The sequence below is a fragment of the Ornithodoros turicata genome, chromosome 4 (genome assembly GCF_037126465.1).
Source record: "Ornithodoros turicata isolate Travis chromosome 4, ASM3712646v1, whole genome shotgun sequence".
Lineage (NCBI taxonomy): Eukaryota > Metazoa > Arthropoda > Arachnida > Ixodida > Argasidae > Ornithodoros > Ornithodoros turicata.
The window spans coordinates 17684602-17698779 of NC_088204.1; the positions used below are offsets into that span (position 1 = coordinate 17684602).

The 14178-nt window shown below is 46.5% G+C and overlaps 1 protein-coding gene across 1 annotated transcript in view; it reads right to left on the reverse strand.

Annotated features, from left to right (window-relative positions):
* Positions 1-7855: 7855 nt before the first annotated feature.
* LOC135392760 (pancreatic triacylglycerol lipase-like) overlaps positions 7856-14178 on the reverse strand; it is a 37533-nt gene continuing 31210 nt past the window's right edge. Inside the window, exons 7-10 of the mRNA XM_064623475.1 lie at positions 11595-11855; positions 9185-9305; positions 8490-8663; positions 7856-8374 (exon numbers count right to left, since the gene is read on the reverse strand). Coding sequence (XP_064479545.1) covers positions 8293-8374; positions 8490-8663; positions 9185-9305; positions 11595-11855 — 638 coding nt within the window. The 3' untranslated portion in view covers positions 7856-8292. The remainder of the gene's footprint in view (positions 8375-8489; positions 8664-9184; positions 9306-11594; positions 11856-14178) is intronic.

The window sequence follows — 14178 nt, forward strand, 5'->3', positions numbered from 1 at the left end:
TGCTCACGCTGTTGATGTGTGACCGTGTGCGGCGTGTGCCGTGACATATATGACAGGGGAAGATTGATTATATGTCACACGGTGAATCAATAGTGAAGCGATGGCGTAGCCAGACTTGCCACATTGGGTGAGCTCGATACGAAAATCAACGAAGGTTACGTTAACGTTCCACAGTAATGCACCAAGTTCAACACAAGTATTGTAGAAACCAGGTATTTTAGCTTACATGCCAATCCAGAACCACTATTCAGTGTGAAGTTGTGACAAATAAATAGTTCCCATTTTTCCTAGCTCTCAGAACAGAGACAGTGAATTAACAAGAGTAGACAATGTTAACATGAATTCTGGGCTATTCTCCAATCAAACATTCAGAGATAGTAAAAGCACCTTCCTCAATGGACGCTGATGAGAGTGAAAATTCTAAAAAGTTATCAGAGACGACATCAGCTTCTGCGTGTCAGAAAGGACTGTATGTCCAACAGTAATCCAGCTAACAGTAACAAAAATGTACAAAAGACAAATTAACTGAACTAATGTAACATACCTTCTATATCAGACAGTGAAGCTTGTATCACCCCATCCACAGGAACCAGTGTCCAGGACAGAAAAAGTGAACTGGGAGATAGCAGCTAATGGGAATGGCGACCTTTGTATTCCACCCTGAAAGCACAGGTTGTAACGTTGAGGGCAGATTTAAGAGTGGTGTAAAGATGTCTGCATGAGAGCGCCCATGAAAAACGGAACATAGGTGAATACTCAAATTATAACATCGCATTGTCATACCTGTTGGTGGCAGCAGCTAACGTGTCAGTAATTTCTTCATGCACCAGATGCAAGCCAAATCCTGCTTCATTTCCGCCTTCAGCGTGCACCTGTGGTAATTCACAAGTTAGATTATGAATACTGTTGTGTTGTTAATCGTGGCTATATTAGAGTAAGTGCAGTAGGGCAGCTGCACAATCGATTCATGAAGCTTGCTATTTTTATATCTGAACCTCGACTTACCTTTCCGCTTTCGTTTTTGTCTTGATCCTCCGTGGCACGTTCAAAATTTGTGTGTCGGGCATCTGAGACTTTCATCAGACGATTTCGTGCGGAGATTCCAAATTGCCTCTGGAGTCGCGCGTAACCTATGCTAACATTCGTGGACGAAATCCTTGGAGTGGAACTTAGCAGGCACCGCTGTCAGCCAAGAGCTTCGCACTGCTTGGTCTTTTGGCAGCTTATAGGAGGTAACACTTGAATGCTCCGGTGAATTGTTCTAACAGCGTAGCACCGTCGCATTCTCGACAACTTCGCCGTGGCATATCACGTATCACACCGCTCCAGCCGTGTCTTCCCATTACGCCTATTCCCATTTTGCCTAATGCTTCTTAGCAGATTATCTCGCCATCCCTTAGCAGGTTCACCGACCTCGAACTGCAGGGGGTCCCACTTGGCCTAATGTATGCTGCAGACAGTCCCACTTCGCCTACTAATCCGTGTTACGTAAGAAAGAAGGCGGTCCTCTGGCATGCTGCCAAGAGTCAATTTCGAATCTTCATATAACTTTACATGCAACCTTGTTGGTTTCACTGAAGCATGAGGTCTGTATTTATAATTCATATTACACTAGGGTTTCTTCCCTCATCTGTTGGTTCACAAATATAGACTGTGCAAGAGTGAAAACATAGTTTTCATTTACATTTTTTTAAATTAAAAGGGCAGCTTTGTTTTCTGCACTTCAAAATTCTTCCAAATTTGCAGCTCTACTCAATATGCATTAGATGTCCCACGGCATCGAGGTACGACATCATGTCTCGTTCGCCATTCTGAATTATTGACTGCTCAATGACACTCTTAAGTAGCATCACAACTTTTTATTAATTCCAACGCCCTACGCCGACTTTTTCAACTGACCCTAAGTGATTTGGGAGAAATTCACAGCACACCCTGGAGGAGACTAGAATTTGTACGACACCGACCAGAAAAGGAATTCCTGTCGGAAAATATTTCCGTGTATAACTCCCACCGTTAGATAATGCGCAGGCCCTCTTCAGAGCACCTTTTTACCGAATAACGCGCGCGTTATACACAGGAAAATACGGTAGTTAGGTTGAACGTGGGTTAAGGCGTCTCGCTCGGTGGTGTCGTGCTAACTGGGAGGCGGTGGGTTCGAATCCTATCACCGGTTGTGCTGTCTGAGGTTTTCCCTGGGTTTTCCGAAGACTTTCGAGACGAATACCGGCACAGTTCCCCCTGAAGTCTGCCCAAGACGCATATTAACCCCCTATCCCCCCCACTCCTTCCTGCTGTCCTCTCTCCATCTGTTCTCATCTGTACGTCGCTCATAGTCACCTCTCATCTCCACATAGCCACATCTCGCTCATAGCCACCTCGCCGTCGCTCATATAGCTTCGCGGCGCTAACACGAAAGAAAAAAAAAGAGTTAAATTAAACACGACTATAGTGACACCAGTTTCCATATTTAACATCGCTCAGGTGACACTGAACAGGGCTCGAAGCCTTGTTTCATTCGTCATGCTGTCCATCAGGAGTCACTATGTAAAATGTTTGTAAAATGTTTTTGTTATATTTGTACATTATATTTACACCTTATATTTGCAAATGTAAAGGGTCTTTGTTTCGGACGACGTAAGGTAGTTGTCCGACGAGCACATTCATTTCTTGCACACGTCATCATCGGGTCGGAGCGTGTAAGTAACGCCCACTTGCCGACAGTCCCGTTTTGCCTAATGAGATTGCACGGCAGTCCCATTTCGCCTAACGGCTGTCACCCCTCCCGCCTCTTTAATCCGATAATCCGGGTTAGGCAAAATGGGAATAGGCGAAATCGGATGTAACCGCTCCAGCCCATAAAAGGCAAGGTCAGAACAAAGAAGTGCACTTTCGAAACGACGCTGTGTCAAAAAAACATTCACATGCTTTGTTTCCGGCTTAGCAATAACATAACAGCTGTTCGCTTATGTACGATTACCATAGTACGATGCACAGAGGACGAAACGAAAGAAGCCAAGCGGCCAAGCCAAGAGTCCATGCCAAGCCAAGTAAAGATAAACCGAGAGCAGTGACGTCGGTGCGCCAGTGCGTAAGGTTTGCCGACGGTCTGACGGGCGGACGTGGGAACTAAAAAAATGTTTTCTAAAAAACTACGAACAGTTGGACCAAGATATTTCGCACACATATTCAGTGTTCGCTAATGAACACACAGCGCGACTATCGCTCAGTTCTGCGGCACTTCAAAATCGGCATATCCCCTGACCTTTAAGGACACTGTCGCTTACACTTTTAGAAATGAACTTCACCACATAGCACGCTCCTAGCCAACCATCATCTCGAATGATATCGTTATCTACCCTGATTTGTTGAAAACGGGAGGCGTACGCCTTTGCTGTGGCACCTATGCTATTCATAAGTGTCACAAAAAAGGCGTACGCCTCCCGTTTTCAACAAATCATGGCAGATAACGACATCATTCGAGATGATGGTTGGCTAGGAGCGTGCTATGCGGTGAAGTTAATTTTTAAGAGTGTAGGCTGAAGCTATCCAGGGGGCTTAATCGCTACACGGTTAACGAAACGACGAGAGGCGAGGCAATCGTTAAGACGGGCTGTCACGTGACTTTTCGATAACGGGAGAAGTGCGTAATCTCTTGCTCCCGTAACGTTCTGACGAGCTCGTCTGCGTAACGAGAGGTCCTTCCCAACGTTAAAACGTTAAATCTATTCGCTTACTCTTGTAAACACGAAGGAAAAAAGATGGCGCAAGGCTTCTTTGGTTGGAAAACCGCAGTGTCGGCTAACCGCGCACCGCGCTTTAGAAGACGGCGGAATGCTGTTGAACTGGACGAAACGGATTTTGTGAAGTTATTCCGTCTCTCCAAAAATGCAGCGCGCATTGTTTGCGAGGACTTACGACCGTACCTCACACCGTTGTCGGGGCGAGCGGATGCTTTGTCAGTCGAGACAAAGGTATGTATTCCGTTTGCTATATTTTAGCAGTTTGAGTATGATTGATTATGAGCGCTCATTGAGGACAGGACGGGACAAGAGAGAAAGATCGGCTGCCAGAACCGCGGGCATACCCACGGTTCTGGCAGTCGTTTTTCATTTTGTAAGTGCGGTCCTACATCCTTAGCCTGCATAAAACTGGTACCATTGGAAAGGTAACGTGCTACTGCATATAAGTGAGATTTTCTTAGTCAAAATCGGAGCAGGTGTTCTTGAAGAACAGGATTACAAATATGGTGCATTTTTTCCGAAGCATGGTCTGTTCTAACGCACATTACATCTCTTCGGTAGAATTAATAAGTATACAAAATCTAGAACATATAGAAACAAACAAAATCTAGAAACGAACCGCTAGAAAGAGCAAGAAATAAGCTTCTTTTTTTGTATAAAATTTGTTTGTTCTATATGTATGCTTCATTTGTAAACCGACTGCAAACATTGAGAGAAATTGCACTAGGTAGCATTTTTGCGATTATTTGTAAAACGAAGTACACTCATGTTTTAATTTTTTTTTTGCATAGCCATAGAGTAACAGTCTGTTGTGCAGAGAATATGTGTGGAAAATATTGACTGTGTGGCTTCCATACGGGGTGATTGAGGCGCTCTCAAACTGCAGGGAGAGCGCAGTTTGGGCACGCGCTGTTGTTCGCGCTGGTTGACGTTTCGTTTTTTTTATTTCACAACCACTGCACCTAGGATTCAAAGACTGTCGAACTTGTTCGTCACGCACAATGTGGTTTCACATAAAAAATAATGACGAGTATCGAAGAACAAAAGTGGACAGCGTTGCCTGAATTGAGAATAAATCGCCCATAGATCGTTCAACTTCTGGCACCTAAACCCTGTTAAATACTATAATACCACGCGTAATTTTTTTCCACAGTCCGACAAGATTGCTGTTCTGCCCGCTGAACTTTACAATTTTTGGAAGCCTTTTTTTTTTCCAATAAAATTAGGTATGCTGGTAAGGATTCTGCACCGAAAGACATCTTTGCATTCGACACTGGAAAAATATCCTTTTTGTCCTCCCAGTACAACTGGTACGCCTTCGTCATGAAACTTGAGGCCAGTCTATAGTCTCGGTGTGGGGCTGATTGAAAGCTGGGTGTAATACGTTGAATCGACTTGCCATTTTCTTCGTGTTGCCACAATGGGTACTACATACGAGTGTCTTCTACCGTATGAAATATGGGACGGCAGGAAAGCATACAACGTTTCTACACACAAGTAATAAATACATATTTGTAAACGGGAACTGTAATGAATGCACACATTATTCTCCGTTACTCACAGTGTCACACGTTGCATGCGTCACGGCTGTCAGTTACAGTAATTGGGCGCGTTAAGTAGCGGCTCCAAAGCGCCGTGAGGGCGTGCTTCTTTTTTACTAAACGGTGTTACTCGTTTTCCGGAGCGTAGCGCTCTCGATGAACTCACACGCTTCAGTTTTCAGGTCGGAGCGCGTGCTCTGTGATATACGGAGGAAGGGGGAGGCCGAAAAACCAACGCGCGGCCTTGGAAACTTCGACTGCACCATTAGAAATGAACTTCACCGCATAGCGCGCTCATAGCTAACCATCATCACGAATGATATCGTATTCTGCCCTGGGGGCTTAATCGCTTCATCGTCGTTACGGTCGTTACAAGCTAACGAGTGGCGGGGAAAAGGTGGGCACGTGACACATTGCGCGTGACGTGTACCACGGCCATCACGTATCGCGCGAATAGCGCCGCGTACGTGTTTTATCACCTGCCCACATTTTAAATTTCCTACCGCTTTTTTGAATTTCCCTCCACTCCTGAGCTTGTAACGACCGTAACGACGATGAAGCGATTAAGCCCCCTGATTTGTTGAACACGGGAGGCGTACGCCTTTTTTGTGAAACTTATGCTGTTCATAATTGCCACAAAAAATAAAAAAATAAATAAATAAAGCGTACACCTCCCGTTTCTAACAAATCGGGACAGATAACGATATCATTCGAGATAATGGTTGGCTAGGAGCGTGCTCTGCGGTGAAGTTCATTTCTAAGAGTGTGGTAGCGTATCGCGCTCACGGCTCTGAAAGACTATAAGTTGGGATGCAAAACTATCGATACTATCGATAGTCGTATGAGAATCGAAATATCGGTAGTAATTAAGAAAACTATCAATAGCACAATCGATAGTCGACTATTGATAGACTATCGATAGTCGTCAATCGGAAAACTATCGGGGAGCGGATAAAAATAAAAAATAAGATGCCTCACTCCTAAAAAACTTCAAAACAGAACCTCACCACATAGCACGCTCTTAGCCAACCACCATAACGAATGATACCTTTCTGTGTCATAATTTATTCAAAACAGGGGAAGGAGCCTATCTGGGACAAGCTAATGTGTCCCAGATAGGCGCCTCCTCCCATTTTCAGCAAATAAGGACACAGAATGATATAGTATAATTCGGAATGACTATGTGGTGAAGTTCTGTTTTAACAGTGTACACGTTTTACAATACAACTCAGAGCAGCTTTCCCTCCCACGTTGACATTGAGCTACTTATGGTGCTCAACCCAACCGCGAGGTCACGCGATACCCTCTGCACTGGGTTGACTGGCATTGTAGTCTCTCCATTCACTGCTTGCACAGCATCATTCATATCTTACTGCTAAACGCTACCATACGTGTACTGGAGTAGCCTGTCCAATGTATAGTTGGGCCAACATCTCCATATTTTTCTTTTTTTACCTACCTACAGTGAACCCTCGTTAATATGACCCCCGATAATCTGACATACGCCCTTTACGACCATACTCCTGGGGAATAATGCAGTGAAACCTCTGCAAATCCCCCCGTTAATATGACAATTCCGCATTATGACCAAAATTTTCGGGAGCGACCATGGTCATAATAACGAGTGTTCGCTGTACCTATCTACAGCTAAGCGGAAAGAACTTGTGTGGCATGTGATTCTCTTTTCGTTGTCACTGTGCCAGTGCGAAAACGAAGACGGGTACGAAAGCATCAACAGTGGAACCAAATCTAGCTGTCGAGAGTAAAGAAATACAAAAGAATAGTACTATCGATAGTCAACAATCGATAGTTTTTACAGTATCGATAGTCAATTTGTCGATATTTTTGCATCACTACTGGTTAGCTAGACGCATCGGGGTACGAGGGACAGAGTACACCGAGCGCTTTACATGAAAGCGCACCCATTGCTACGTGGTAATAAGTTACGCTTTCCATTATCAAGTTTTGTGTACCTGCTCACCATTGTATCACCTGGGCCCTCCAATTAGCAATAGAGTATTTTTTGCAAATTTATCACGTTACGTCATCACTGCGAATGCTATCGCTGAAAACCACTATAACATATAGGTAGGTCATGGCCACAGTACTTCACACACATATTGATAAGGTCTATGTCGTTTTTCATATCAAGACTCTGATAAGCAGCGCGGATTTTCTTTGGGAAAAGGCATCCATGCTGTTTCTTCTCTTCCAACACGCGAAACCGATTGAAGACAATCAATGCCGCTCCGTTCACGTTGGCGACTGTCATTGGGCGCTGGACCGACATCCTGCAACACCGTCGTGCCCCGCAGATTTTTCTGAATTTTCTGCAAGACACCGGACTCCTTTACGTCCTTTAATCCTAATGCGCGGCCTTGCCTCTTGTGGCCTCTCCCGCCTCGTCCCCTCATTGCCATCTTACATCTCATGCAGTCCCGTCGGCATTCGGGCAGTGGGCCACACAACCCAGGTGGCGAATTTCCCCATTTATCATCATCAGTGTATTTGTTCTTGTTCTCTCGTAACAATTTACATACATAGTGCTGCCGGAAAAGATGCGTTGACTACTTCATGAAGACGATTATATTTGTTTTCCAGAATCGTGTACATTTAAAAACATAACATCAGCAATTATGGCCATAGCAACAGCACACAAGATTCTTACTTCTTCAGTGTCACTCTATGCTCTCTCCGTGGCACAGTCACCATTGTGAAACAACGCGGTAACAAATTTTGTTGAGCGAGACAGGACATGTCGATGTGCGGATTGAGCACGGCACTACATTATCTCTTGCCTGAATCCAATTAATGTGTTACGATGACTGGAACATAAGTTCTATTTCTACGCCACAGTGGTAGAAATGTGACGGATTCAGAGAATATACAATAAATTGCATCAAAAATGAATGCAAGATGAAAACGTAGGGATGCAATGTTTAAACAATGAAATGCGGATAACACAGGTATTCCAGTATGTACAGTTCGAAACAGAGTTAACATGAACGCCGTCATCGATGGAGCGTCATTTGTTTTCCCGAAGTGACCTCTTGCGTTGATGATCGAAACTTGAGATCTTCATTCTTGGTGCGACTGAAACGAAGGAAGGGTGTGCAGCTCATTCGTGACGTGTTCACACAAGTTTGACTTTGTGCACAGGGTGTTAGATTATTATCAAAAGTGAGAGCTTCGGCATCAGTTAACACACCTGGGAGACACTAGATTGAATGCAAGTGGGCGAACTTCGACGTAGTCTAGCGGGAACCGGTGTCGAGAAAGAAATCCACTGTCGAACAAGAAATCGATGCCTGTTATACGTCCTATGTCTGTCGTGGTATGTGCGATGAAGGTGTACACGGCGTGGCGCAGGAACGTCATTGACCTGCACGTAGGACGGAGGTACGGTTGTATCACATGTTCGATGTACCAGATCTACTCGAATCTGAGTTCAAACAACTCAATAAAAAAGTGCTGGCTATGGGGTTCGAACCATACCAGCATGGCACTCTCCTGGGCTATACAGTTCTTACGCATTGGAGGCATATGCGCTTCTGTTGTTTTTCGAGTGGAGGGGGGGTATATATAAGTTTAATAAACAGGAGGTGGCGTCCACGCAAGGAGAGGTCAGACAAACCTATGTCGGCTTGCTACGCCCTGATGGAGCAAAAAAAAAAAAAGAAAAAAAAAGCGGCCGGTTTCTTTGCAGTGGGGGCGAGTGCCCAGGGCCGCGGTTCTCAGTTCACAACGTAACAGCTTGCCTTGGCTAATCCTTGTTTTTTCATTTCAGTAACGATTGCATTTGATGAAAAACACATGCAGGTAGCAACCTGTGCCCATGGTAGGTGCAGTGGTAATGCATTTGCACACATCTTTTTCCACATGTGAGTAGCAGTGTACACATACTTTTTATTCAGTCTAACTTTAGCATTCCCTTTGCTTCCTTTGAGAGTGAGGTAGATATCACCATGAGAAGGTACCATTCCGTTGTCCGGACCGGTATGGACGGCTACGTAGTACTGGTGAGCTGAAACAGTGAAGTTAAGACAAAGTTAAGCGTGGTTAAGACAACAGTATAGAACCTTGGTTGATTTTTGGGGCTTAGCAGTCCTCCTTCCCCTTTCCACAAGTTTAGGTATTCCTAGACTTCTAGGCCAACGCCTCTCCTGTCATAGGCTGCTCCCTGCTACTGTCATTGCGCTTCTAGACCACTCCCTCCGCAATCCCTAGAGCAAATGAGTGCACGGACAGCCATTCTGCGTTAGTCTATGATGCCCTGGAAGTCGTGAGAAAGACGTGACCACTAGCTGCGACTAATTAGTAGACTGAAAGCCTCAGTCGACTATTTGTCAAGGTCGAATGGCAAGGGATCACATGACAATCGACTGAGACTCCCAACGTCGCCGAACGCTCGACTGAAGCTTAGGAGTAGCTGCTGGATAAGTTGACTGACTGGTGTCAGTCGATATATGTCATCTGAACTACCTGATCCTAGCGACTTAGTACTCAAAAGGAAATTGCCGACTGCCGACCATCAGCCCGTGGTCGGTTTTTGTTCGGCAAGCGATTTAGTCGGCCACTACACCTTGGACCAACGTCGGTCTAATGTCGGTCACAGTGCTGGTTGTCGAACGACATTCACTACCTCCTTCATAGCACCTTCATGTAAATGCATCTAATCAGTGGGCGCACACACACAGATAAAGAGACAATGATGAGATGGGGCTGATGCCGGCCAGGAGGCTGGGTGCTGCCCCAGTTTCATTTGCAGATAGTGAGAGATGATGGTGGAGGTGAGGATTCAGGTGATCAAAGCACGGTGGAGAGGCGGGCTGATAACAGAAACTCCCAAAAGTGATGGAGACCCTGATGCATATGAGCTGAACTGGGCCACGGGCGCAGTGCCTTGCTGAGGGTAAAAGGGCGACGGTCGACTGCATGCATCCCGTGCTGCAAGATCTCGCATTCTCACTGGTAGACGGGGCAGAGCATAAGTAGATGGCGTAGGTCAACGCACATATTGTATGTGGCACAAACGTCTGACAGCACACGGCCAAGGTGCTGCCTCATAACTGGGGTAAATGCATGTTCAGCCCTATGCGGTAGAGAAGGGATACATAGTGTCACAAAAGACCATGAGGAAACGAAAGTGAGAGAGGTGGATCTACAGCGTGGAGCAGAGAGTAGGATGTCATGTCGTACAGCCACCGAGATTGTGTTGTCTGTAGAGATAGCATAGAGTTGAGCCCTACGGTTGCCTTTGGGCAAGATGATTGGGTGAGCTGATGTAATCTTGTAACCCTGGTAAGCAGCCTGATCTGCCTCTTCACTGCCGGGTATGCCCACATGACCAGGTACCACTGAAACGCTACACAATGGCCCATGTGTGTCAGCCTCTTGTAAGATTCCAGCGTGTCGGCAATGCACACTGGAGGTCCACAGATTCTCATTGTTGCCCAACAATGTAAGGCAGCCCTGAAGTCCGTGTAGAAGGGGTCAAACCGAACACTGCTCAGCACCGCAAAAAGTAAAGCATGCAGTTCAGCACACATTGAGGACTTCGGATGTGACAGACGAGAACCCTCAGTTATGTCTTCGGAGGGAATTACATGCTCATGTGGAGCTGATTTTGGTGGATGAGCAGACCTTAATAACAGGAGGGAAATCCACATACTGGTCGCTCATCATGCTCTAAATGAGTGTTTTGGGCTAGAGCACTGAACGGGCCAGGGCTTACGCGAAAGCCCGACTCGGGGCTGGGCCAGGCCACCGGGCCCAGGCCGGGTACGGGCTTGACAACGCCGGCCATGGTGAGGTATGTACACGAACATATTTCATGAGACTGGACAACTAAATACTACTTCATGAATAGATTCTTATTTTGCTACTTGCAGCACACAGGACGCATTCAAACCATCGGTTTGTGTGTGGGGGGAGGCGGTTTCTTTGCCGGAGCGCGTGGTGGGGAAGGGGAGAGAGGGAAATCCAATGTATAATCTGACGTTCGGGGGGGGGGGCGATCGCCCAACCGCCCCCCTTGGATCCACCCCTGGCAGCACAACATACATTGCAGAGAAATGGAAAGTGCGACTGTCACCTCCCCCCGTGTTTGGTATTAGCTGACAGGAAAGCTGGCAACCTTACATAGCAGTGTGGTAGCGCGAACCAACCTATGAGCGGAGAGGGATTGGCTTAGAAATTGTGGAGTTAATCCTAAATGTAGCTGCTAATCCTAAAAAGGCGATCGGGTGGACGTGGTTCTATACTACTGATATTCCCGTATTGAGTGCTTGAAACAATGGCAAAGTGCACTCACCACAGAAAGGCTTGTTGGCATTTGTAACCAGGTACATTTTCCGCACTCGCGTGTCGTTCCTGAATCGTCTCCACGCGTCCGCATGGTATCCCATTGGCGCGCAGGAGGAACCGTCCGCGCCGCAGTTTGCGCAATGGCCCTTGAGGAACGCGTCGTACGACGAGCACTCGAGCCCCAAGGGCACACAGTCGGAGTTTATGATGGAACTCAGCATGTACGCCAGGGCTCGTTGGTGGTTGCAGCTGACGATTTGGCGCATACCTGGGCATGAAATATTATCGGTAAACTGGAAGCTATACTTTCGCTGACTAACACAAGCTACATTCAGGATTATAGCGCTGACGTCCTTGCCGCTTTCAGAGAGTGAGAGAGAGAGAGAAAAGAGAAAGCCAATATAGCACAATAGGAACACTCCGGTGTAGCTTGTAGTACTTTACCAACTCAACTGGGACGCACTGCATGTTAGAAAAAACGACATGAACAAGACAACTGCAGTATACACTCTAAAAACTGAACTTCACCGCATAGCACGCTCTGCACTAACCATTGCCCCGAATGATAGGGTTATCATTTCTGATTCGAAGAGAGAGGGAGGCGTACGCCTTTTTGAGTCAATTTGAATATATGATAATTGACACAAAAAGGCGTGCGCCTCCCTCTCTCCTCGAATCAGAAGCGATAACCCTATCATTCGTGGCAATGGTTGGTGCAGAGCGTGCCATGCGGTGAAGTTCAGTTTTTAGAGTGTAGTTAGTTTCTGTTCACTTCGTTCTTTCTAACACTCGTGCTTGTCTTCTTGCTGCAGTGAGTCACATCATGAGCCAATATAGCACGACTAAACGTCCTCGGCAGTTTTGGAGTTCGTTCTTGTCGTTTCTCCAGAAGCACACATTCTCCGTTGCTCTTGCAGAAACAATGACCCTTTAAAACCGATTCGATTATCCTGGATTCGAAGTTAGAGGGAGGCGTACGCTTTTTTGTACCAATTATCATATATCCAAAATGACACAAAAAGGCGTACGCCCCCTCTCTCTTCGAGTCAGAAGTGATAACCCAATTATTCGTGGCAATGGTTGGCGCAGAGCGTGCTATGCGGTGAAGTTCAGTTTTTAGAGTGTATACGGCAACCGGAGAATGTGGGTTCGAATGCAACTGATGCTGTCTTTTTTCTGTAGCTGACTATCTAATCTTAGCCTGTTTTTTATGCCAAAAGATCATCATCATCTTTAAAAATGGCGTTTGTGTGGCGTTAGTAAAAAAAAAAAAATTATTTCTCAGCTGCACCTGCAGGATTTGAACCCACACTCTTAGAAACGAGGGGGGGGGGGGGGGGTCGAGGTAGCTTGCCGTTGTTGGCCGCACTCAAGTGGGCATCGTCACGACTATAGCCAAAAAAAGGGGGAGAGGGGAGTTGAGGATTTCAAAGTGATGCATAGGCAGGATGGCCGATACTGATGGGACGGAGGCACACTGTAGATGAGAGGTGCACTAGAGTGGTCTCTCCGCAAGGCCCGTTTCTTGAAGAAAGCGCACGAGGCCGCGAGTTTTTGAAAGTCGTTCCGCATAAGAACCTTCAGGGAAGAGGACGTCCGTCAGTATGCCAGGCCTGGCGCGGGGGAAGATGAGTTTCCCGCATAGTATAGTATGCACGGCATTCTGTCAGAATATGCGCGATAATCTCCGGATGATTACAGTGACCGCAACTGGAGTCCTCCCTGGAGCCGATCTTGAACAGTTGCGAGTTCTTGAAAGCAGATTCCGTGCGTAATCGATGGAGCATTGTCTGCATAACACGGGGAAGATCTTTCGTGGGAAGAGAGGGCCGGTGATTCTGCATGATGTCCTGTATGCCAGGACGACGCACCTCAACTAGCTGTTTGACGACCAGTGTCAGTGTCGGCCGGAACTGGTAAGGATGGGCTGCAGCTGCGGTGTGCTGAGGATGCTAGCTGGTCCGCTCTTTCGTTGCCTCTGATGCCGACACGAGACGGGCTCCATTGGAGCGTAAGCTCACCTCCGGTTAGCCTATGTTGGGCACACGACCTCCTTATACATCGGGCTAGGATGTGCTACCACACATGGGGTTCATCACGTTGTAGAGGGCACTCACTCTTAGAAATGAACTACACCGCATAGCACGCTCCTAGCCAACCATAATCTCGAATGATATCGTTATCTGCCCCTATTTGTTAAAACCGGGAGGCGTACGCTTTTCTTGTGACACTTATGCTGTTCATAATTGTCGCAAAAAAGGCGTACGCCTCCCGTTTTCAACAAATCCGGTCAGATAACGATATCATTCGAGATAGTGGTTGGCTAGTAGTGTGCGATGCGGTGAAGTTCATTTTTAAGAGTGCTTCTGGAGTCCGTAAGCAAAACGGCCTTAGTTATTCCGGTGACTTGAACCGCAGCAGCTACGTGTAACAAGGCCAGGAGCTCGGCTGTCGTAGATGAGATTGGGTAACGAACTGATTTCCCTTGCCAGGCCATGTTCATTGACGGGATGTAGTACGCGCTGGTAGCGCGCTTAGAAACGAACTTCACCGCAGAGCACGCTCCTAACCAGCCATCATCTCGAATGATA